The following is a 22387-nucleotide window of genomic DNA, read 5'->3' as shown; positions in this document are numbered from 1 at the left end:
CTTTAGCTGTGGTTTGTTGTTCTGTTGTGATGACGGAGATCTTTGGTCAACAACCAGAGGAAACACAGCGCAGCCCGCCTGCCAGTGAGTACATTTAACTCCTCACACAGTTCATTTTAAAGACACCGCACCATCCGTAGGCTAATCCAAGCCTGAGTTTGTTCAGAGCTGACTCTTTAACAGTCATGTAGGAGGGAAAACAAAGTTTGTTTGGTTCAGAGTGAATGGGGTGAGTCTTACACGCTGTAGAGGACTTCAGAGAGGTATGTAAGAGCTGAAGGGCATCCGCTCTCTTTACGAGTTTCAAAACAAAGTCAGGGAAAGCACCAGAGAGACACTGCAGCAGACACACCTCACTCCGTCTATAGACCACACTAAGAACATATGAGGGAGCAGGTGAGGCTGGATCCACCGTCACAAACACAGAGATTCTAACAACAGCAGCTTCACATCCTGGATTTGATTGGGTTGTTTTAGGCAACTTCACAATCATGGCACAGGAACTCAGAATAGATTTTCATTGAACCCAGATTGGACCCATAAGGAGGGAAAAGTATCATGTTTGGTAATCCAGATATTAAAATCACACACCTTGAGGCTTTTTCCAATACGGTGGGCGCCGTTGCTCCAGACGAGAAATGTGAGTGCATAAACATGAAGCAAAAATGACATCCCATCATGTAAATAAGAAAAATAACACAAGGCTAATTCTGTTTAATACAATATTAAGGTTTAACTCCAGGTGAGGAAACGCCAACAAAACAACAAACTAAAAGCTTGGCGGCTTTCTTTTTCAAGAACGACTGTTTTTCAGTGCTGATTGTTGGTCATGTTAGCCCTGCTCCGGCCCTTGACGCAATCAATGCTTCATTCTGGCTCATCAAAAAGATGGTGCTTGCTAAGCACCAGTTTTGAGCACCTGGAGACATTTCTTAGTCTGTAGAATGTTGGAAATGAGGTGAGGTGTATGACATACATCTAAGTGTTACTTCTACTGTTTTCCCACACTGCCTTGCAGGGTACCTCTAACTGGGTGCTCAGTAATCTTCCCACACTGCTTTCCTGACAGAGCTACTTTTCCCACACTGCCTTACAGGGTACCTTTAACCATGCACTAAGTCATGTTCCCACACTGTTATCCTGACAGGGTACATTTTCACACTGCCTTACAGGGTACCTTTTACTGTTCACCTCAGTCAGTTTCCCACACTGCGATCCTGACAGGGTACCTCACAGATAGTTTGTCACTCAAAATGATGTCTTAGTTCTAAATTTCCCAAATACTTGAATTACTTCTTGTAAGAAATGTGATGCTATCAATCTGACCAAAATACCTTAAAATTATTAATCTGACTCCATTCTCCTCTCACCTCTTTCCGCGCAGTTTGTTGATGGGGAAGGATCAGGAGGCGTTCTGGTTCTCAGTTGAACACAAATTTATTAACAATATGTCAAGAATATGCATTTACAGAGATCTCTGGTGCAGCCTCATTTCCCTGTTCCCTACATGTTGCAGAGACAGTTCATGAGACTGACCCTGACTCTCTCTCTCAGCACCAATATATAGTCACTAACAGAGTTTCTCTAAGGAATGTAGGTTGAGTCATCTTCTTATTGGCTCTCCAGGTGTTGTCCCCCTCTTATTGGCTGCTGGCCGTCTTCTGTCTCTGTCTGTGACTGGCATTCATCAAGTCGGTGATCAGCCCCCCTTCACTTATCTGTAGAGAAACTGTTAGACACACAAATCTTGCTTCCTTCCTTCCTTGAATTGTTTACCTTCCTCACTTTGACTGAAACACCTCAACTCTGAAAAAGTAATTACTGACTTGCATTATTAGTGTTACATAGTTACTTCTTTTTATTATTGGGTATAAACATTATAGTTGTGGTCACTCTCTACTGTGGGTGCTCCATAAAATCCCAGGAGTCCCCAGCCTCCCTCAAGTGTCCTGCAATTCATACCAACAACAATGAGCACATGTGTACAACCAAGTTAGTAAAAGCACATCTGTATAGTATTGTTAATAAAAACATGTCCACATGGGCTATATATTCTTTCAAGAAACACAAAAAACTAATGCTAAGTCTGGCCCTGGCCTGGAACTAGCACTAGCACCAGTTTGGTCTGAAACACTTTGTTTTCGCTGCTGTCTCTTTAAGGCTCCCTGCCCCCTCTTCTACCAGGCTGGAGAACTGTTGGGGGCAGAGCTATGGGAAGACCTTGGTGTTTGAGGCCCACACATCAAATGTGACATTAACTAGTTAGAAGATCCTCATGTGATGACCTCGTCATTTCAGCCTGGTGTAGTCTGGTGAAGTTCTGGCACTGTTTGTATAGCAGAGTGTTTTGATCAGTTTGCCAACTTTCTGACAACTAAATGCAGGACAGGTGCACAGTGCCATGGTGGTGTGAGCAAGATGTGTGGATTCAGCGTATTCATAAATTCTGATTCAAATGGTAATGCAGAGTGTGTATACTGCACAGTCTTTTCTTTTTATAGGTTATCCATGTTTCTTTTGCCTAACCCAGCAGACAACACTACACATTACCCTAGCTCTTGCTGTTTTTTTTTTGTTTTTTTTGTTTTTTTTGCATGACTTGATGCATTTCTGCTGTATACAGTACTGCAGCTTTCACATTATATGCCTCAAATCTCTTTTAAATTAGTCAACTCAAAACCTAGAACTAATTTACTCATTTAAAGCTTGATGGGAAGAGATGAAGTGTCAACTGAAAATGGAAGAGATGATTTAAAATGTTTGTTAGGGATAGGTTTCATCAGCTTGCTTAGAATAAGCCTTCCACTGTGATGGTGCTTGGAAGATTAGGGAAGTTTTTCATTAAATGATGAATTAAAAATGTAAGTTGAACAGAAAACAACAGGACGATCATCACTTTTTAAATTCAAATCCGTAATCCACATTTCAGCTTGTCTTCCTTAAACGTCAGTTTACAGCGCCCAGCTGTTTTCTATCAGTCTGCCTCCTCTGAACTGCAGGTTTGTCATACGGCTGACTGTGATTGGCTTGATCTCCATTCAATCAGTATAACTTGGCCTATACACTTTCAACAGCCATCTGTAAAAAGTTGGGGGGAGGGTCTCAGCACCTGCATCTCCCACGGGAGAGACACAGTCTGCCACTGCTGTTTTATCTGATCTGGAATCTGTTCAGTGAAGTTCACTACATTTAAAAGGGTTGATAGTCAGTATTTGGGAAAAACTGAGGCCCCATATGTAATAAACCAATTTTGCCCAAAATACAGGATGTCCCAGTATAATACAGAACAGTTGGCAACCCTAGTTCACAGACAGATTCAGGGATTTCTACAGCATATGGATAAGAAGAGGTTTGAAAATCTGCACATGCAGATTGCTCCAGTCTGAACATCCAGCAATGGTTCTTCAAATCCATCTTTAAAATATGGGAATGTAGAATACCCCATCTTCAAGGTTAACCAAACCACATTTTGATCATGTTAAATGCTGACACTGCAAAAACTCAAATATTATATCCTTAAAAAAATAGGATTTACCTCATGAGTTTTGTGGTGTTGAATAAACCCCAACTTCTTAACTGGACTAAAGTGTTTGCAGAATGCTCCACATTATTCTCCGCCATGGACCTCATCAATCAGGGAGAATTACCAACAGGTTTACACAAACACAAAGACCTGATTAAGGTTTATTAGCCTCAAAGCAAAGGATTAAAACTCACTTTGATCTGTGACACAAAAACCTGCAAACCAGCCACGAGATCTGGGTTTTGTTTTGGTCCCTTATGTACAGCCACAAAAAGAGGATTAAAAATCGCCCCAAGAAAAGAAGTTTTATCAGTTCTGTTCAAACTTACCATTTGGGAGATGGTGTGTGTTAAATGTAATGTATTTGCCTTTGTTTGTTGTATTATCCATGTTTTTCTTTGCCCTCGTTCAGTTCTGTGTCTGAAGCTTTTGTGTGGAGTACATAACCGTGCCTTCTCCCCACACCCAGGGCCCATTGATGCCAGGCTGGTGGATGGAGACGGTCGCTGCTCCGGCAGACTGGAAATGAAGAATAACGGAGAGTGGAGAGCTCTGACTCTCAGGAGCGATGGCAAAAACTACAATATTTGGTTTGGAGAAGTGGCGTGCAGGCAGATGGGTTGTGGCTCAGCAGTTTCCGTAACTATAAACTCAAACGACACAGAGCGACTGGCATGGGCTGTGGCCTTCAGCTGCAAGGGCAAAGAGTCCACTCTGAAGGAATGCAAGAGTCCCATGAAACGAGGACAGGTGCAAAAGAAGGAAGATTCTACCACAAGTTTGAAGGTGGTCTGCTCAGGTAACACCATTGACATCATCATAGCAAGTTTTTAAAAAAAACTTACAGACATGTACTGCATTGACTCAGGTGGAGACCTTTTATAAGCAGGGAGGGGGATTTTTTTTTTCTCTGCTTTCCATTAAACAAACTAAAATTCAGGCAAGGGTTTACGTTTTATTTTTGATCAAAAAATAGATTATTATTATTATTAATAATAATAATAATAAAAATAATAATAATAATAATAATAATAATAATAATAATAATAATAATAATAATAATAATAATAATAATAATAAATTACTGGACTTTTATTAAGGGGCCACATGGCACCTGACAAGACCAGAAAATAAAAAAAAGTTTTACCTGAAGAAGAAAAGAAGAAGACAAATCAATAAAAATTGAAGATTTTCTCTTATCAAAAAAAAAAAAAAAAAAGATACACCAGGATGATCTGGGAGAACATGCATAACAGTAATGAACAACTGCAACCTAAAAAAAAAAAAAAAAAAAAAAAAAAAAAAAAAAACATGTTTTGAGCAAACATTCTTGATCTATGTAAGCAACACATGGCTAAATATTTATGAAAAGATAAACAGGAAGTAGGAGCTGAGCATGCTCATGGCACTTCAGGCTCACAGTAGTTAACAAAGAACAGACTGCAGTAAACTGTCTAAAGAGGACAACACCTAATTATTACTGGACTGGAGAACCCCCTTTTTTTCCACTGTGAGGCTAAAGCATGATGGGTAAAGGCTAAAGCTAATAACAAAAAAATTAGTTTGTTACCGCCAGTGTTGGACATATTAATTTAAAAAAAAAAGATGAGTTATTGTAACTTGTAACTTTCCCAAAAAGTAATTGATTTGGGAACAGAATTACTCCTTTATTAATGTAGTTAGTTATTGGTGAAAGTATTTATTGCATTATTATTCTGAAAAAACTTTAATTTTCCAAAAGACGTCAGTTTATGAGCAGGTTTTGCTCTGGGACATAATGTTCACATGTCAGTTTTTGCCTTTTTCATCTCTGATGTTGAAGTGGTGTCTCACTCAGATTAAATCTGCAGCTCCTGTCCTGTGTCTGGCTGGGTGATCCAGGTCAGATAGACCTGACCACTCTCCTGATTTAGGAGGGATTCTTCTACGTTTTAACCCTGCCTCTTGCTCCACTCCTGACTTGTAATTTCTCCAGATTATCCCCTTAATCTCAAGTATATTTTTTAAGTCAAAACAAGTCAGCTACTTGTGCCTTACATTCAAACCTGGAAAAGCACTCACCTCTCCCTCTGGAGTTGGTTTGATCCAAAGACACTGCAGGAGATCCTCTCTGACTGAGGTTACACAGACACACACAGGTAGCTGTGTGATATTTGTTGATGAACAGTTGACTTTAGCATCAGCTCTTTGTTATAGACGCGTCAACATGATTGTTCTCATCATTACTTGTGTGATTGACACTTTTCCCCACATTTTATTATCAGCTCCTTTTTTTGTGCCTGGCTGAGCGAGACAGGTCGGATACAAAGTAGCGCGCCTTATTTCACAGTCGGTGACAGAAATGTTATAATGTTTGAAATAGTAATCGATTAGATTACCTGTTACTGGAAAATGTAACAACATTAGTAACTTCAGTTTTAACACTGTTATTTCCAACGCTAGTTACCACCAGGTGAGCCAGAGTGAGTCTCTGTGAATAGTAAGTTCCCCAGAGGCTTCAGGGTGGAAAGATGAAGGGGTGCTACTCTTGGGGGTGTCATGGAAGAAAAACTGGTGAGGCAAATTGTACTTCAGGTTTGATCTGAAAACATTGCGTCTCTTGGTTGGTAGGAAACACAATTTGGTTGTTGGGATTGTGCAGGCTCTTGTCATTCAGACCCCCAACTAAGTAAAATGGGTCTCGGGATTGAAGTCAAGGAATCCCAGTTTTATAACCACGACATTTCTTTCTTTGTTTTTAGAAACTCTGAGGCGTGACACCAGTTCACATCTCTGCTCAGGCGACATGAAAGTGAAGTCAGACCAAGGCTGGATCCCAGTGTGTGAGGAGGACTTTGACACTGAGGATGAGAGGGTGTTCTGCAGGGAGCTCGGATGTGGGCCACCCATAGACTCCCCGCAGAGAGTAACGTCCAATGGCATACCCACCATATCTAAGACGTTTCAGTGTAAAGGCAACGAGTCTCGCCTGGAGGACTGTGCCAGTTCAGTCACTGATGCCTGCAAACGTGCTCCTGGGATTTCATGCACTTGTATGTATGCCCTGATTATAATGTTAACCTTTATTCAGCCTTAATATGACGTCACCACAGCAGCCTGTAATGAAGGGTCCTTTAAGTGGTCTTTGATTATCATTACTGCGGGGCAAAAAGAACAGATATCAATTTGATTGTGAATTTAGCTCCACACCCAGTTCACCAGTCATATCTATAAACTGAACCAACCTGTCTGTCAGGGGCCCACAGGGGCAACTACCACAATACACAGCAAACGCAATACCTGTACCAGCTCCCATCCCAACCCAGAGGCTCAAAGTTAGAGAAAAAAAAGTCACAAAACTAAACAGGGTCTCCATATCATTATTCTGTTTACCTTTAAATGAAAGAGAACTGTACTCATACATATCTGTAGAAATAAAAAGATAAGTTACGAAATAAATCTGATATACACTGACACAATCAATGTAAGGAGGAACCTTAAAGATAATCTATAGAGGACTCTAGGTCACAGAAAAGTCCATGTGTGTCCTACCTCTCTTATATCTGAGCTTTTCCAAAGGTAGAAAGGTAAACACCTCCTTCAACTACTGTAGACATGATGAAGCTTTATTTGACTCCTGGTTAAAAAGGATCAGTCTGCAGAATTTGCTTGTGGTGATTCATAAGCTTACAATTTATGAGAGTTATGCCAAAAATGGCCCTGTGGAAATCAGATGCCATGATTTCTTTCACAGATATCAGAGAATGCATCAAAAATACTGCTCCAGTAAGTGTTAAAAAAGAGAGGCATGTCTGAAACAATAGAGGAAGGCTGAGGGAACCCTTTTTCAGCCTCTGTCTGCTTCATTCTTGTTAAAGATCTGGTGAAGATCTCCTGCTATGTTTTTAGAACAGAGTGTTTTGACATATTCAGGGATTTCTACAACTTATGAACATGTAGAGGTTTAAAAATCTGCACATGCTCAGTCTGAACATCCAGTATATCCATATTTAAACTGTGGGGAAGCAGACTACAAACTCTTGAACAGTATGTAAACATGTGAAACTTTGTGAAAGCTCCCACAGAGAGTTGTGTTGTTGCTGTCTTGTCTCTGCAGATACAAGTGACATAAGGCTGGCAGGAGGAAAGAGCCCCTGTTCGGGCACCCTGGGGGGCCGGCAGGACTCGGAGTGGAGGCCTTTGTCTGATAGGTGGGATTACCTAAGATCAGAACACTACCCTGAGATCTGTGAGAGGCTGGGCTGTGGTGGCCTCATCTCAGTGAAGGATATTTATCTTCAAGATAAAGAAACCGTGTGGGAAACAACGTCCACCTGTCGTCATGATAGAGGTCTCTGTATGACTTGGAGCGGGACAGGTTCAACTTCACTTATTGCTGTGACTTGTGCAGGTAACTATACAAGGTCACTCTGTGTCTGTCTATCTATCTTTCTGTTCTTCTTCTGTGCTAATGATCATGTTTTGATAGTTTTACCCAGGGGGGAAAGTAGGTTTAAATTCTTGCTGGTACTATTACCAAAACCTTCATTTTTCTCTGACTTTATGCTTTTCAAAACACCAAAGTTAAAACTCAGACAAATAAAAAGATTCAGTGTTTTACTGGCAGCTACCTGGGGGCCTTTGGAGCATGCAGGGATCAAAAACACTTGACAATGTGTCAAACTGTTTCTTTCAATTAAAACATTGATAAACATCCAGAATACAAGTCTGTAAGACTACATCGTGAGGTCACAAGCAAAAACTCAAAGTGGAACTGCCTCTCATCAAAACACATCACCCAAAAGATTTTCTACAAAGGCCCTAAGTTGTCATCCTCTGAAGGCCAGTCATGCTACCTGTTGTGGCAACCCATCCTTATTATCCCTGTCCTTTTTCTTTTGAACAAAGAAGTTATTTTTCTCTACATCCATACTTTGAAAAAATGACTGTTCTGTAGATTTTCTCTCCATTTGTTTTAAATGTCTGTAGATGATATCTGAATTTTTTAAATTATGTTGAAAGTGTTTTAGCCATCCACAAAAATGTGTAGCACATCATTGGTGTAATTTGATGTTTGACCTGTCCTGACACCCAGGGGTGTTTCTTGACGTCTGTGGACCAGTTGTGGAAAACGTCCCAGTGCATCAAATCATAGTTGGGTCATTTTGGACCGGAATATGACCGCGGTGAGTGAGGGTCCATTTCTCAATGGATTTGTCATCTAGAAGGGCTAAGAAACAAATTAAGCCGGGTGCATTTTTTAAAGTGGCGGGGAAATTTTTTTTTAAGTCCAAAATCCAAAATGGCTGACGTGGAGATGATCATTTTAATGATGGACAATACATGTTTTCAGAACTTTTTTTTTTTTTGTTAAGAATTACATATTTCAGTGTAGCATAATGATTTTACCTTATTTTAACCTTAAATTTCAAGATGGCTGCCACTTTTGGTGTTTTTTAGGGTTTTTTGAGAGGAGTTTTTATCATTTTTGGGGCATTTTTTTTTCCTTTTGTTACAGAGTCTCTATAGGGTTAAAATGGAAGCTCTGCTCATGATGGATTGAATAATATACAGTTAAAGTTCACAGAAATAACACCTGAAGTCAAGTCAGTCGTCTTATCTCTGTGCGCTGCAGGACCGAGAGGTACCGAAGATCATTCCTCCCTGCAGCCGTCAGAGTGTACAATTCTTTGCTTGGAAGAGAGCCCGAACACCTTTAATTTCCCTCCGGGGATTAATAAAGTATGTCTTATCTTATCTTATCTTATCTTATCTTATCTTATCTTATCTTAAAGTAGATGTTTATGTGTAGACAACACTTGTTGATTGCCCATTTCCTTTTAATAGTGACTGTGCTGCTATGACTTTTCAGGTCTATATCACAATTTTTTGGCTATATTAAATACTTTGGTAGTTGCAGGCTAATGGAAATGAAAAGGTTCCTTTATTTTGCACCCATTTAAATGAATGGAGATTTACCATCACCATGGAAACCACTAGAGCAAAGACATATGTGTGACGTTACAAGGAAAACACAGGCCTTTTTCGACTTTGTTTTTGCCACAGCCATTTCGTATTTTGGACTAAAAAAAAAAAAAAATTCCTACATGATTACAACTTCTAATTTTTTTTTCTTAGCCTTCCTAGATGACAAATCCATTGAGAAACAGACCTTCGCTCACTGCAGTCACCTTTCGGTCCAAAATGGCCCAACTGTCATGCATTTAAACACACTAATTTGATCACCATAGCAACTGCTGTGTTTGTGAAGTAGACGCTCATGTGCACTCACACAGTGAAATCTTCAGTCCATAGCTCTGAAGCAGTTTTTGTTGATTATCATTAACATTGCTCAAAATAACATGAAACACGTGTTATTACTCTCCAACTGATTTTAATTAGGACATTTAACGTTTCAACCAAGTCTGTAAACAGGGGAAACACAGGGCTCCCTCTTAGGGGAGGGAAGAAAGGCAAGAGCAACATTTCAGAATGTTGAAAAGAATTTTTGAACAAAGTAGTTTTAAGTCTTTATGTTGCTCGTGGCTCTTTTTTCTGACCCAGAGTGTAGCCATGACTGGTTCTGTATGAAGGCTTTAAAGCAGGCAGCCGCCCTCCGATCTTACCGTCTCTGAAACTTTTAGTGGTATGCAGTACCGGCACTTTCACCCCTGGTTTAACCTCTAATGCTCGTCTCCTTCCATGTGTCAGTTAATCTATCTGCAGTGCAATAAAGCACAATCCAAACCAGCAAAGGCTGAATACCCGCCATGCTAACAGACTAACTCTTGCTCTAATGTTAGACCACTGCTGGCCTCCACACACTTCAGTATCTGCACACCGCATCATGTTTCTTTTAGCCTGAAATCAGGCTTGGTTCCTTTCCTGTTCTTTTTTCATTTTGTTTTCAATGGATCAGCTTGTGAAGTGATTGACAGCCACTCTGTGAATATTCCTCTTCTCTCCATGTTTCTTCAGAGGATGTGAGACTTGTGAACGGTTCTGGAAGATGCTCTGGAAAACTAGAAGTGAGGTCTGGACAGTCCTGGGTTCCAGTGTGTAACTCCTCCCTAACCCCGGAGTCAGCGGTCGTTGCCTGCAGAGATCTGGCCTGTGGTTTCCCTGAGGAGCTTTTTGGGAGGTATTCTCACTTCTTCCCAGGAAAAGCAGTGAGCTCCAGGAGTCCAGGCTTTAACTGTAATGGAACAGAGAAGCATCTCATGGACTGTCCCCCCATGGTCACCAACGCCAACACCACAGAGGGGCTGGGTAAATGCTATGATATCAACATGACCTGCACAGGTAATCACCAGGCTTATGTTTAACCTTTTCATATCTTGGAGGACTGGTGTCTTCAAGTAAAAACAGGAAATAAGTTACTTTGGAGCATCCCTGGTTTGTAAGTGAATTGCTAAAGATGTCTTATTTTTTTTCTCTGTAGAAGGTTCACCTGTTCCTCTCGTAAAGGTTTTCTATCTGCCAGAGGATGAGACGTCATACATCACAAGGGTTTTCAAGGGCCACCGATTCGCCATCTCTTGCTCCATGTCTTCACCGTTCAGCATTCTCAACTTCCGCCTCACATCTCTCACTAAAAAACCCAAATCGATGGTGCAGCTGCAGGCGCCTGTGGATGGGAAAGCCGTCTTCTTCTTTCCCGCTGCGGAGCACGCAGACCAGGGGACCTACCGCTGTGATTACAACTTCAACCTCAGCCCAGAGGTTTTCTCTAAGGCGAAGTCTGTCGGCATCTTAGTCAAAGGTAAAGAGTTAATCACAGCAGCTTGTTGGTATCCTGTGCATTTCCATGTTGTAGTTTTTATATTGTTAAAGTCACAGGAATACTTTTTACCAAAAGAAGGAAATACTTTTTTTTAAGTGTGTAAAAAAAAAAGATTAGCTAAATCACATTCAAGGTAGAGTCAGGAAATTTCATTACTTGAAGAGGGGGTTCAAGGCAGACAGAGACTGACTGAAGTTTGATTGTTTTCACTTTTCTAACTGAAGCTAACTACAAATAAACACAAAACACCGTTGTTTAACATCCTGGGAAAAGTTGTCTTGAGCAAAGAAAAGTCAAAATACATTTTTATGTCAAGGTCATTTTTCATGTGGGAAACAGGAAATAGGCTGGATTGGAGGGCGAAACACACATGGCACAACCATACATGGTGCGACCGTAGAGACTCACTGGGCTCAAGGGACAAAAACTGCTCCCCCTGGTGGCTGGCTGCAGTATAGCTCAAAAACTCTATCTCCCCATTCCTTCCAGATGAGCTGTAGTCAAAATTAACAACATAAACACAGTCTGTAGAAATGTTCTCTCATCTGTATACTGTGGTGATATGAGGATATTGTTAGGCTGTGTGTTGTGTTGTGTTGTGTTGAAGTCCTCTTTTTTCTGAAAAAGTTTCTTATTCATAAGTTATTAGATACAGTGGCCGAGACCCGCCACCGATGCAAACAAAAGTACCTGCAAATAATAAAGAAACACTGCAAACAAAAATAAAAACCGCTGCAAACAATAAAGAGATGCTGCAAACAAAAAAAAAAAAAAAAAAACACGCCACTGCGAATAAAAGTACCTGCAAACAATCAAAAGCGCTTTAAACAAACAAAAAAAAAAAACGCTGCCACAAAGTAAAAAAAGAAAAGCCACTGCAAATAAAAGAAGCACCGCTGCAAATTCAAAAGTTGACCCTGCAAATTAAAAAGGCACGCTGCAACTTAAGTGGATTACCAGGGACTATATTTGCAGACGCACCGGCTGAGAGGAGAAGTTGGCGAAGAAGAAGAAGATGGGTGGAAAGCAAATAAGTGGATTGTATCAAAAAAGTAATGCTAGTGTTTAATGTCACTGTGTGTACTTTCTACTGTGTTGTTTGGTTAGGCCGTGTAGCCCCAGGTTTGACGGTTTTGATACAATTCACATTTTTTCTTTTTCGTTAAACAATTTCCACCCGTCTTCTTCTTCTTCGCCAACTTCTCCTCTCAGCAAACGCCGGTGCGTCGGCAAATATAGTCCCCAGTAATCCACTTCCGTTGCAGCGTGCCTTCTTTATTTGCAGGGTCAACTTTTGAATTTGCAGCGGTGTTTCTTTTATTTGCAGTGGCGTTTCTTTTTTAATTTGTAACAGTGTTTTTTTGTCTGAGGCGCTTTTTATTGTTTGCAGGTACTTTAATTCACAGTGGAGTTTCTTTTTTGTTTGTTTGTTTGCAGCGTCTCTTTATTGTTTGCAGCAGTTTTTATTTTTGTTTGCAGTCTTTCTGTATTGTTTGCAGGTACTTTTGTTTGCATTAGTGGCAGGTCTCGGCCACCATAATTAGAGGTTAACAACAAGTTTATACATCACGCTCAACGATGATTTACAGCTGATGTTCTTGGATTGTTTTTTTTTGGCAATAGAAAGATACTTTGAGAGGTCATATCAGATTCCCTGCTGAGCAGACTTAGGCTGCAGTATAGCGGTGTCTGCGATGGGGGGGTATTTTGGCTTCACAATGGTAAAAGCCTGAGCCACGCTTGTCCATTTGTATACAGTCTACCTAGATGGCTAGACTATCTGTGCCCCATTTTTACATATTCTAACTTTGTAAATTTTATATTTGACAAGCTTTTTAACTGGTGCATATAACTTTATGAAAAAAAATGCCCATGCATTGAGAAAAATAGAATTATTTGTAGGCTGTTCACTGCACTATGATGGTCCAGAGGTTAGACTAGAGGAATTGTTGGTTTTCTTGGAAGAACTTGTCAATTGTAAGTGTATCATTGTCCACAGAGGATTCAGAGGGTGATACACTGGAACAAGAACCAGAACAGACCCCAGGCTGTAAGACCTCCTCCGACAGGTTATCTCCACCACATTATATAGCTACTTTTCAGACTTCTGCAGTATGGCCCATTTATGCTCAACCTTAAACACGGATACGGACAAAGCCTTCTGTCCATTCCCTTCCTTCATTTCTCCATTCTTCTGCATGTTTCCATAAAGCTTATAGAAAAACAAAGCAGGACCACTGGAAGCTGTGGAGACAGTGTCATTGTTACTACTTGATTTATCGCTCTAGTAAGACATGAAGAAGAAATCATTTCTTTTTGAAGACAAACTTTGAGAGTTGGTGGGGAACTCCTGCTTCTGTTTCTGTCTTTAATACAAGAGGAACAGTTTTAATACCTCCCCCACAGTCACTGTGTTTGTTCTTTAAGTTTGTTGTTGTCATAAACGTTTAACTCTGGGCTGCCCCCCTAGTGGATGTAATGGTTAACTGCAATGCCAGCGTAAAGGATGCATGGAAGTATGTGAGCAGTGAAGGTGACATCATTTGAAAAGGACATAGATTAAGAGACAATAAATGAGCCTTTACTCTCTGATGCAGCACATTTATGTTGGAGTGTGATGAAATGAGCTTCATCACATGGCAAGGCTAACCCGTCTGCAGAGGGTACCCTGATCAGGATCTTGTGGGTGGAACCCTGACTTTAAATCAAACCTAATCTGACCTGTGACTGATCATTTGTGTTCAGGTAATGATTACTTGAGGTTGGTGAACGAGGATAACCGGTGTGTTGGTCGACTGGAGCTGCAGCGTGGTGGAGAGTGGAGGTCTGTGAGTCACCGTCACTCCTGGAGCCTGAAGGAGGCCAGCGTGGTGTGCAGACAGCTCGGCTGCGGCTCGGCTGTTTCCACCAGAAAGAATGACAGCGCTGAAGTTGTGCCTACGTGGCGCTTTTATTCTGACTGTGACGGCTCTGAGGGCGCACTGATGGACTGTGGGACGGTGAAGGAGTGGCTGTCTTCTTCCTCTGTTGACGTTCTCTGCTCAGGTGAGATGAGCAGCTCTCAGCATACAACACAGACATCATCTGCGTGTCAGTTTCCTCATACAGGTTAAACTTTATGTGCCTCTATCAAAAGGGCCTGCAACCTACTGCTTTTTGACTTTTTTGCAGTGGCTCCTTGTAGCTTTGAAAAAAATTACTGAAATAAAGACATTTTATTTTTCTCTTACACAGGGTTTTGATGATTAAAGACACTGACACTAAATAAAATCATATTTTCACTTTTTGTTGAAATAAATCTTCATCCCATTTGTCAATAAAGCCTGCCACCGCTCTTCTTCACCTCCTACAACATCAACAGCCCACCAACTTTCCATGCACCTGTTACTAACCTGAAGTTTTACAGCCCTGGGAAGAAAACTAAATCTACAAAAAAACAAATCTGGAAGAAAATACAGATTTTTGATTGATTAATTTTACTGTCAACATGCTGGCTTGATATAATTGCTTAATTTGTGGAATGAAATCTGCAAAAATTTAAATGAAATCATCAATATAGATTATCAAACTGAAGAATTCTTGAAAAGAGTTCTGAAATTTTTGCAGGTAATTAAATTTCATTTTAAAAAAAATAGAAATTGTTGAAACTACAAATATTTGGATGTTTTTCCATTTTTTTTATTTGATTTTTTTTTTAATTTTTTAAAATTTTACATTTTGAACATTATCATTAAATTTCATTTTTTGAATGGTTGCAAGTTCATTGAATTAATTTTTTTTTCAAATTTTTCAAATGTAAAAACTTTTTTTGAAACTTCTGCAAATTTAGTTAATTTCTATTTTCACAAATTTCAGAGATTTTAGTTTTTTAATTTTGAAATTTGAAAAAAAAAGAACTTTCTTTATCGCTTCAATTATAGACTTTTTTTTATTTGAAATTTGTTTTTAAAATTTTTAGAATTATATATATATATATATATATATATATATATATATATATATATATAGATAGATAGATATATATTGAATTTTGCAAATGTATCAAAATTGAAAACACTAAGACAGCACATGTACATTTCCTTAAATTAAAATAAATAGAAAAAAATAATAAATAAATCAATAAATAAACTTTTTTTGTGTAGATAATTATTCACTTGATTTTAACCATATACTGAATTTTATACCCTAATAGTTTTAAACTGAAGCTCAGGTAGATTTTGTGGCTCTGGAATGACTTTAATCCAGCTGAGCTGATGCATAATGGCTCTTCTGAACGTAAAGGTAGCAGACCCCTGCTCTATCATCACACTTTCCTTTAAAAGCTTCTGTTTAAAACCTGCTCTGAATCACATCTCCGCTTCGCCTTCCTCTGTGTTGCAGACATCCTAATTCAACCAAACATCTCTTTCTACTCCATGATGAGTGAGCAGCTGCAGCAGACGGCTCTGGTCCACAGAGGTTACAGCTTCACCTTCACCTGCTCTGTGATGCCACAGTACCCTGGAGGTCACTTCAGCCTCATCTTCAACAGCTTCAACCAAACTAACACCGTCACCAAGCCGGCCGTCAATCACTCTGCGCACTTCAGGTTTGATGCTGCAGATGAGACCCACAGAGGGAACTACAGCTGTGTTTACCACAACTTCATCTTCAATCACAACTCCTCATCTGAGAGTCACAGCTTCTCTGTGGGGATAAAAGGTAGAGACAAACAAAATCATCCATTTAGCAAGGAAATCCGTGAAATTAACAACTGACAGCAAACATAGATTAATGATTGCTTCCTCCACCTGTTCCTCAGCAGCTCCACTTTGTTTCTTTACTCTAGTTTCTGGCTGTATTGTCAGTAGTGAGTCACCATAACTCAAGTCTGAATCTAGTCTGAATCACCAAGAAAAAAAAAAAAATCCTAGTCAAGTCGAGTCTTCTTCACTGTAATATGAGTCCAGGTTGAATCCTAGGAAAAGTCCCCAGAGCAGGACACAGGAAACCCACTTAGTGGAACTTTCAGTGTATAAAATATTTTGATGAATTCAGCTAACATTAAGTTCATGATGAGGAGTGTTGCTGAATGACTCCAGATTACTGTCAGTCAAGGGCGGACTGATGTACAGGGATACCAGGGATTTCCCCGGTGGGCTGATGGGCGGATCGGCTAGTGGGCCGCGGCCGCAAAATAAGAGAGGGGGATAGTGGGGAAGGGAGAGCGGATCAGGCTGTGGCAGAGTCGCCTGTCAATCACACTGCTCAAACAGGGGACAGTGCCAGAAAGCATTGTTGGAGGATTTGAAGCAGGGACGGGCTTGCCATCGGGAAGTTTGAGACTTTTCCTGAACAGTCGGTCTATTTCATACCCTAACCAGCCAGTGGTTGGCCTGGTTATCTTGACGTTCCGGAGAGTACCAGAACGGCTGGTGTTGCCAGTTGACCAACAGACGGTACTGCTGGGGGGGTTCTGCCAACGCCGGTCTGCCGACGACCAATACTGGCTGGGAGGGGTCTACCCACGTGTCCCGTTGTTGTGGGCCAGACCGAGTCAAAGTCTCTGGGCTGTTTTACTGTTCCAGTCCGCCACTGCTGTCAGGACTAACTCTCAGACAATTCAGTTAATTAACAGTAATGTCTGTTGATCTGAATTTGACAGTGACAGTTAAGAGTCTCTATGTGAAACATTAGCTTCTAACACAGGGAAGATGTTGCTCTGCATTTGCCAGGTTTTAGCCATGAACCAACCTAAAGAACCAACCCCACAACCCGTGGCACCTCCCGTAATATCTTGCCATACACTCTAGCTGGATGAGACAGCACGTGAACGTGTATGCTGGTCAGGGACTGTTACCTTTCACATTTTCAACAATACAGAACCATTGCCCAGTACCTGGCAATTAGTATCAATTTGTGGTACTTTTGTGTGTGTTGATGTTAAAATAAATATTACTTTGTTTGATAATAAAATCTCAAAGTTTTTCAATTTAACACAGGCATGGGCAAACTACGGCCCAGGGCCACATGCAGCCCATTAAACGTTTTATTACAGCCCGCCGAACTTGAAAAAAAATAAATGAATAAACCTTGTTAATGTTTTATTTTCCCTGCAATTAGGATGTTTTCTATATAGAGAGTTCACATTTGATATCAAAATATCACACAAAAAATTTTGACACAATCTTTTATCATTTTTTGTTCTTTCATTTTTAAAACCAGGACAGAAAAAACATGTTTTTCTGTGATTCCATTTTTCTGTTTTGGTTTTAAAACAGAAAAAACAAAAAACAAGTCAGTTTTTTTCATTTTTTAGATTTTGTTATGAAACAGAATAACGAAAGAACAAACCTGGTCCGGCCCCTTTGTCAAATGTTAGAACCCATTGTGGCCCACGAATCAAGAAGTTTGCCGCCCCCCCCATATTTAACACATTTGTTTCACAATATATAAACTTGCAATGCTGTGTTCAAGTCCAGTATGGAAAATCGCCTACTCTTCCACTCCTTCATAGTCACAAAGATGTGTTCAGGTACCTAAATATTGTACCGTTAGATTTTACCTAAATCAGTACTTGGTTCTACAGATGGAATCGGGTCGGTAGAAGTACCTGATTCAGCACCCATCCCTAATACAGAAAACCAAACACACATGCCAGCCATAGCCTGAGACTGATCTGCTCGTAGGACCTTACATTAGAAGACATAATGAATACAAATTAACAAAGCATTCATTGGTAAATAAGCCCAAGTCCTCCTCCAAGTCCTGATGCAGTCAGAGCTTGAGTCCGAGTGTAAGTCATCAGGGCACGAGTCTGAGTCGAGTCACAAGCCCAGACTCGAGTCCGAGACCTTGACTCAAGTACTCCAACACTAGTACCTGGTAATGCTGCATACGTTGGTCTGGTCTCAGTGCCTTTCTGTACAAGCCATGAGTACTGGCAGCAAATCTGAAAACAGAAAACCAGAATGTGGGAGCTCAAGTTTGTGCAGCCTCAAACATTTTGGTTTCACTTTTGGGAGCTATAATACAATCCAGTGTTACATCAACCTATTTTTACCAACCTCAGTTTTTATCCCTTCTGCTTTCTGGACAGAGTTCACTGAAGTGCTGTTGGACGACGGGTCAGAGAAAAAGGACGACAGGCTGCTCTGTGCCGGCAGACTGTTGGTGAACCATGAGGACAAGCTGATGCCTCTCAGCGCAGAGTCCTCAGTGTGGGACCTGACTCATGCCTCCTTGGTCTGCAGACAGCTGGGCTGTGGTTCTGCTGTCTCTACCAAAGGGGTCAAACTTCCTCAGAGCATGCTCATGGCACGTTTCTTCTCAGACTGTGATGGTTCTGAGTCTGCGCTGCTGGACTGTGGGAGCGTGCTGCCGTGGCTCTCCTCCACTGCTGTGGAGCTGGTCTGCACAGGTAAGACGGTGAAAAGCTCAGACTGGGATTTGTCCCCTCAACTTCAACATGTCTAAAAATAAAAGAATAGTTATTTTCCTTTTTCCCATTTCTCATATTCTGTTTTCTATGTGTGTCTTTTTCTTCAGGCCATCAGGACCAGGAAGACGCTGACTGAGGACTTGAAGATGGACTCCTGAAAACCTTGGTGATCTTTGAATGAATCTTACAGGGAGAAATAGCTGCAACAAGACACCAACAATCTGTATCATATTCCTTTTGGTATTAATGAAATGTTTATTTCAAGTCAAGGTAAAAATAGTCAACATTTATCAGTAGATGAGTAACTGGGAATAAACGAGCATTCAGTGTAATCACTCCACCTTAAAGGGAACTTGAAGAAGTGTTTTCTAAAGTATTTTCTATTCTTTGTCTCTGAATATTGGGTCTCTAGAAAAATCAGGAGATGTAATAAAAAGTATTTTGTACACTAGATAAGTGTTGTTGTGACTGGCACTTAAAAAACCACTGGTTGAGTGCAGAGCAAACAGTCAGAAGATATAGGGCTTGTTGTTTTTAAGCAGGATTAAATGAGGTATGTACGCTCTGGTGTCTCAACATGCACAGACTAAGTTAACAAGGATCCCTCAGGGCTGATACAGTAACTATCAAAGCCTGTCATCTTTTCCCCCTATATTTATTTTATCATGGCACCAGTATGAACCAATCAAAGTTCAAGAGGACCCATGCCGCATTTTTCCACCTCCCACCCAGCGTTGTTTTGGCAGCCAGATTAGTTTTAGTCTCAGTGCATTGTAAAAAAAAAATATTGGTTTAAGTCACAGTTTAGTCATTTCAATATGTGAACGTTTTAGTCAACACAGACTCAAAACATAACTTTGATCTCATGCTTTGTCAGTCATGTTTGCACACTTGATCCAGGTTTCAATTTTTTTGCATTTTTTCATGTCTGCCCTGCTCGTTTCCTGGGTAGTTTGACTATTCAGAGACACTGTAGGCTACTTGCAACAACTAATTTTCACATTTTCTTTCATATTTTCTCTACACATGTTGAGCAATGTTTAGATGATGAATAAAGACTTGTGTGTGTGTGTTTGTGTGTGTGTGTGTGTGTGTGTGTGTGTGTGTGTGTGTGTGTGTGTGTGTGTGTGTGTGTGTGTGTGTGTGTGTGTGTGTGTGTGTGCGTGTGCACGGGGCACATACTGACACCCGCTGCTCAGCATCAATTGCTTGATCACTGCTTGATGATTCCATTTTTCCTGTACTGCAAATTTTCACAATTAATACAGAATAAACACATCTAAGAAAGTGTGCAAAGGAGTCTGTGCATGAAGATTTTTTTATTATTATTATTTTTTCTTGGATTACGGATCCCCCAAAAAATAAATGAAAAAAAAAAAAAAAAAACAGACTCAGTGTGCAAAGGCCTTTAACCTTAATGCTTTTGCATAGTGACTAGATTCCTTAACACACCTGCTGACATGCTGGTGTTTCAGTTTAAAGTGGTCGTGGTTCTCCACTAGGAGCCACATATGAAGTTTCATGTCACTGATTTATTGAGCAATTGTTACCGATGAGCACTGACAATATTTTTATGCTTTAATTGTGTAAAATTAAAGGGCTGTTGTGCAAATTGAATTCCAGTGAAAGACAGCGGCCTGAAGCACTGTTGGCTTCTGGGAAGTTAAGTTCTTTTCACCTACAGTAAAGGCTTATTGGAAATAATTTGGTTGTGTTTCAGGTGTAACATTATTAACCAGAGCCGGCCCTAACCAATGTGGTGCCCTAGGCAAGATTTCATATGGTCCCCCTTGTATTCCAGCACCAATAACAATTTTTACATACTTAAATAAAACTATCATACAGCGCTATGTTTTAGTGAATAAATAAACAAATAAATAAAATATCTGGAACTGAAATACAAAGATCTATAAATACAAATTGAATATTTGAAAATGTGTATATCACAGGAACCTGTAAAAAAATACAATTAATAAGAAATCAAGTTAGTCACATATATCAGTCAAGTTAGTAGTAGTGAATATTTATTGATAATAAAGCAAACATTAGAAAAGTTTAATTCCAGAGATTCCTTGGTATGTTTTCTCTTCATCAGAGCAGCAGGTCAAGTCTGCTTCAAACTATTTATTACAATATTTGTATTTGAAATCAGCTGAATGTTAGCTTTCTAAGCGCACAAAGTTGCTAATAAGAAGCAGGACTCTAACGATTCCTGCCTCACAAAAGAAAAACAGTAATTCTGTATCTGGTTATTTTATCTACACATATAAAAGTGTTTGTTTACCTGATTAAAAAGTAGTGAAAATCACTGATGATAACTTTATTAGAAGTTAGGACTTAAGCAATCAAACCTAACTACCAACCGTTAACAAGCTAGCATAACTGAGAGTAAAACTTCTAAATAACATTACACACATACCTCTGTCTTTTTAACATTTCTCCTCCTCCTCTCTTCTTCTCTTTCACCCCTGGGCTCCTGAAGGCTTTGGCTTTTTTGACATGATACCTGTTATTTAGCGTACTGTCGGTCAGTACCATATAAGCAGCATAAACTGCCTGTCCATCTCATCCACAATTGAGCAGGTGAGGAGGAGTGTTGTTTGTGTTGTGATCATGCGCCCTTCAGGGTCAAGCGGAGTGCAGGAAAATAGGGCTTTTTTTTAGGGTTACTCTCATGTCTTGCCGGATTCTTTTGTAACATTACTGAATCTAAGTCTGGAAATTCATTTATACAAAATAGATAGCTGCGTTGGCGCCCCCATGCTTGCCGGCACCCCTAGCATGTGCCTATGCTGCCTATGCCACGGGCCGGCCCTGTAATTAACTGCAAATACCAGCTTTGCTTCACATGTAATCCTCATGATTACATGTGATGTAAACATCTACGAGTCAGAAAGTGACGCAACACAACAAAACACTAAAATGTGTTGCTAACACTTTTATTACTCGATTGTTATCAAGTTGTTGTTGCAGTCTTTGTGGGAAGTAAGGTCAGTTCTCACCATTAGTGAGACCTGCCTGACGCTGCCTGTTAAACTAGCTGGCCTCTGACTAACTCAACAAAATAAAGACACAGTTGTAAGTCTAAAGCTCTGCCCACAAAATGATTGCTCAATATAGGCTTTAAATTTGTCATAGGATTTTTTGAACCACCTTATTTTGATGCTGTTTCAAGTCTTCGTCCCTGTCCACAGCCGTGCACCAAGACAGGCTTCAGAGTCAGTGTTTTCCTCAGCCTGGCTCATTGTCCGCTGCTGAGTCCTAATGAGGAGATCCCTGTGATACAATAACCCAATGCCAGCCCCATAAGCAAAGTCAAAGCCAGCAGAAAGAGCAGAGATAAAGTCAAAGCCGTGGACACTAACAATCTAACTTCGCTCTCTGTAGTGAGCTCAGCTGTTAAACCGAGCGTGTCCTCTCTTTGTGGTCTGGAGTATTTTGCTCCAACCTGCCGCTCTGCTGGCCTGTTTGCCGTGTTTGTCCACAGCTAACACAGCTGACAATGACACAGTGCCACCATTACCGCATATGTAGCTCACATTCCTGGCTAATTGGGTTTGAGGCCCCTGAGGCTGTGTATGAGCGTTAAATGGGGAAGGCTGGGTGTGTGTGTGTGTTGGAACTGTGCAGCATGATTAAGGTTGAGGGGTCACTGGGTTTTTTTGTGTCCATGTGTGTGTGT

General features: G+C 40.4%; 1 protein-coding gene across 1 annotated transcript; it reads left to right on the top strand.

Annotated features, from left to right (window-relative positions):
• Positions 1-29: 29 nt before the first annotated feature.
• Positions 30-19734, top strand: LOC141793877 (scavenger receptor cysteine-rich type 1 protein M130-like). The gene is made up of 10 exons (XM_074674753.1): positions 30-84; positions 3993-4322; positions 6265-6555; positions 7620-7913; positions 10481-10804; positions 10944-11264; positions 14031-14330; positions 15666-15986; positions 18364-18684; positions 18813-19734. Exons 1-10 carry the CDS (start codon positions 30-32, stop codon positions 18839-18841), a joined length of 2586 nt encoding a protein of 861 aa, XP_074530854.1. The 3' UTR covers positions 18842-19734.
• The last annotated feature ends 2653 nt before the right edge of the window (positions 19735-22387 follow it).

The sequence above is a fragment of the Halichoeres trimaculatus genome, unplaced genomic scaffold, assembly GCF_033239565.1.
Source record: "Halichoeres trimaculatus isolate MK-OKI-2021-1 unplaced genomic scaffold, fHalTri1.1 fHalTri1_scaffold_7, whole genome shotgun sequence".
Classification (NCBI taxonomy): domain Eukaryota; kingdom Metazoa; phylum Chordata; class Actinopteri; order Labriformes; family Labridae; genus Halichoeres; species Halichoeres trimaculatus.
This window is presented reverse-complemented; position numbering and strand designations above follow the sequence as displayed.

Excerpts from the sequence above, each read along its gene's own strand:
- LOC141793877 (XM_074674753.1), top strand. The coding sequence starts at position 30 with ATGACGGAGATCTTTGGTCAACAACCAGAGGAAACACAGCGCAGCCCG. Across the intron at positions 6,556-7,619 it reads TCCTGGGATTTCATGCACTT|ATACAAGTGACATAAGGCTG; the intron begins GTATGTATGCCC and ends TTGTCTCTGCAG. Across the intron at positions 14,331-15,665 it reads TGTTGACGTTCTCTGCTCAG|ACATCCTAATTCAACCAAAC; the intron begins GTGAGATGAGCA and ends TCTGTGTTGCAG.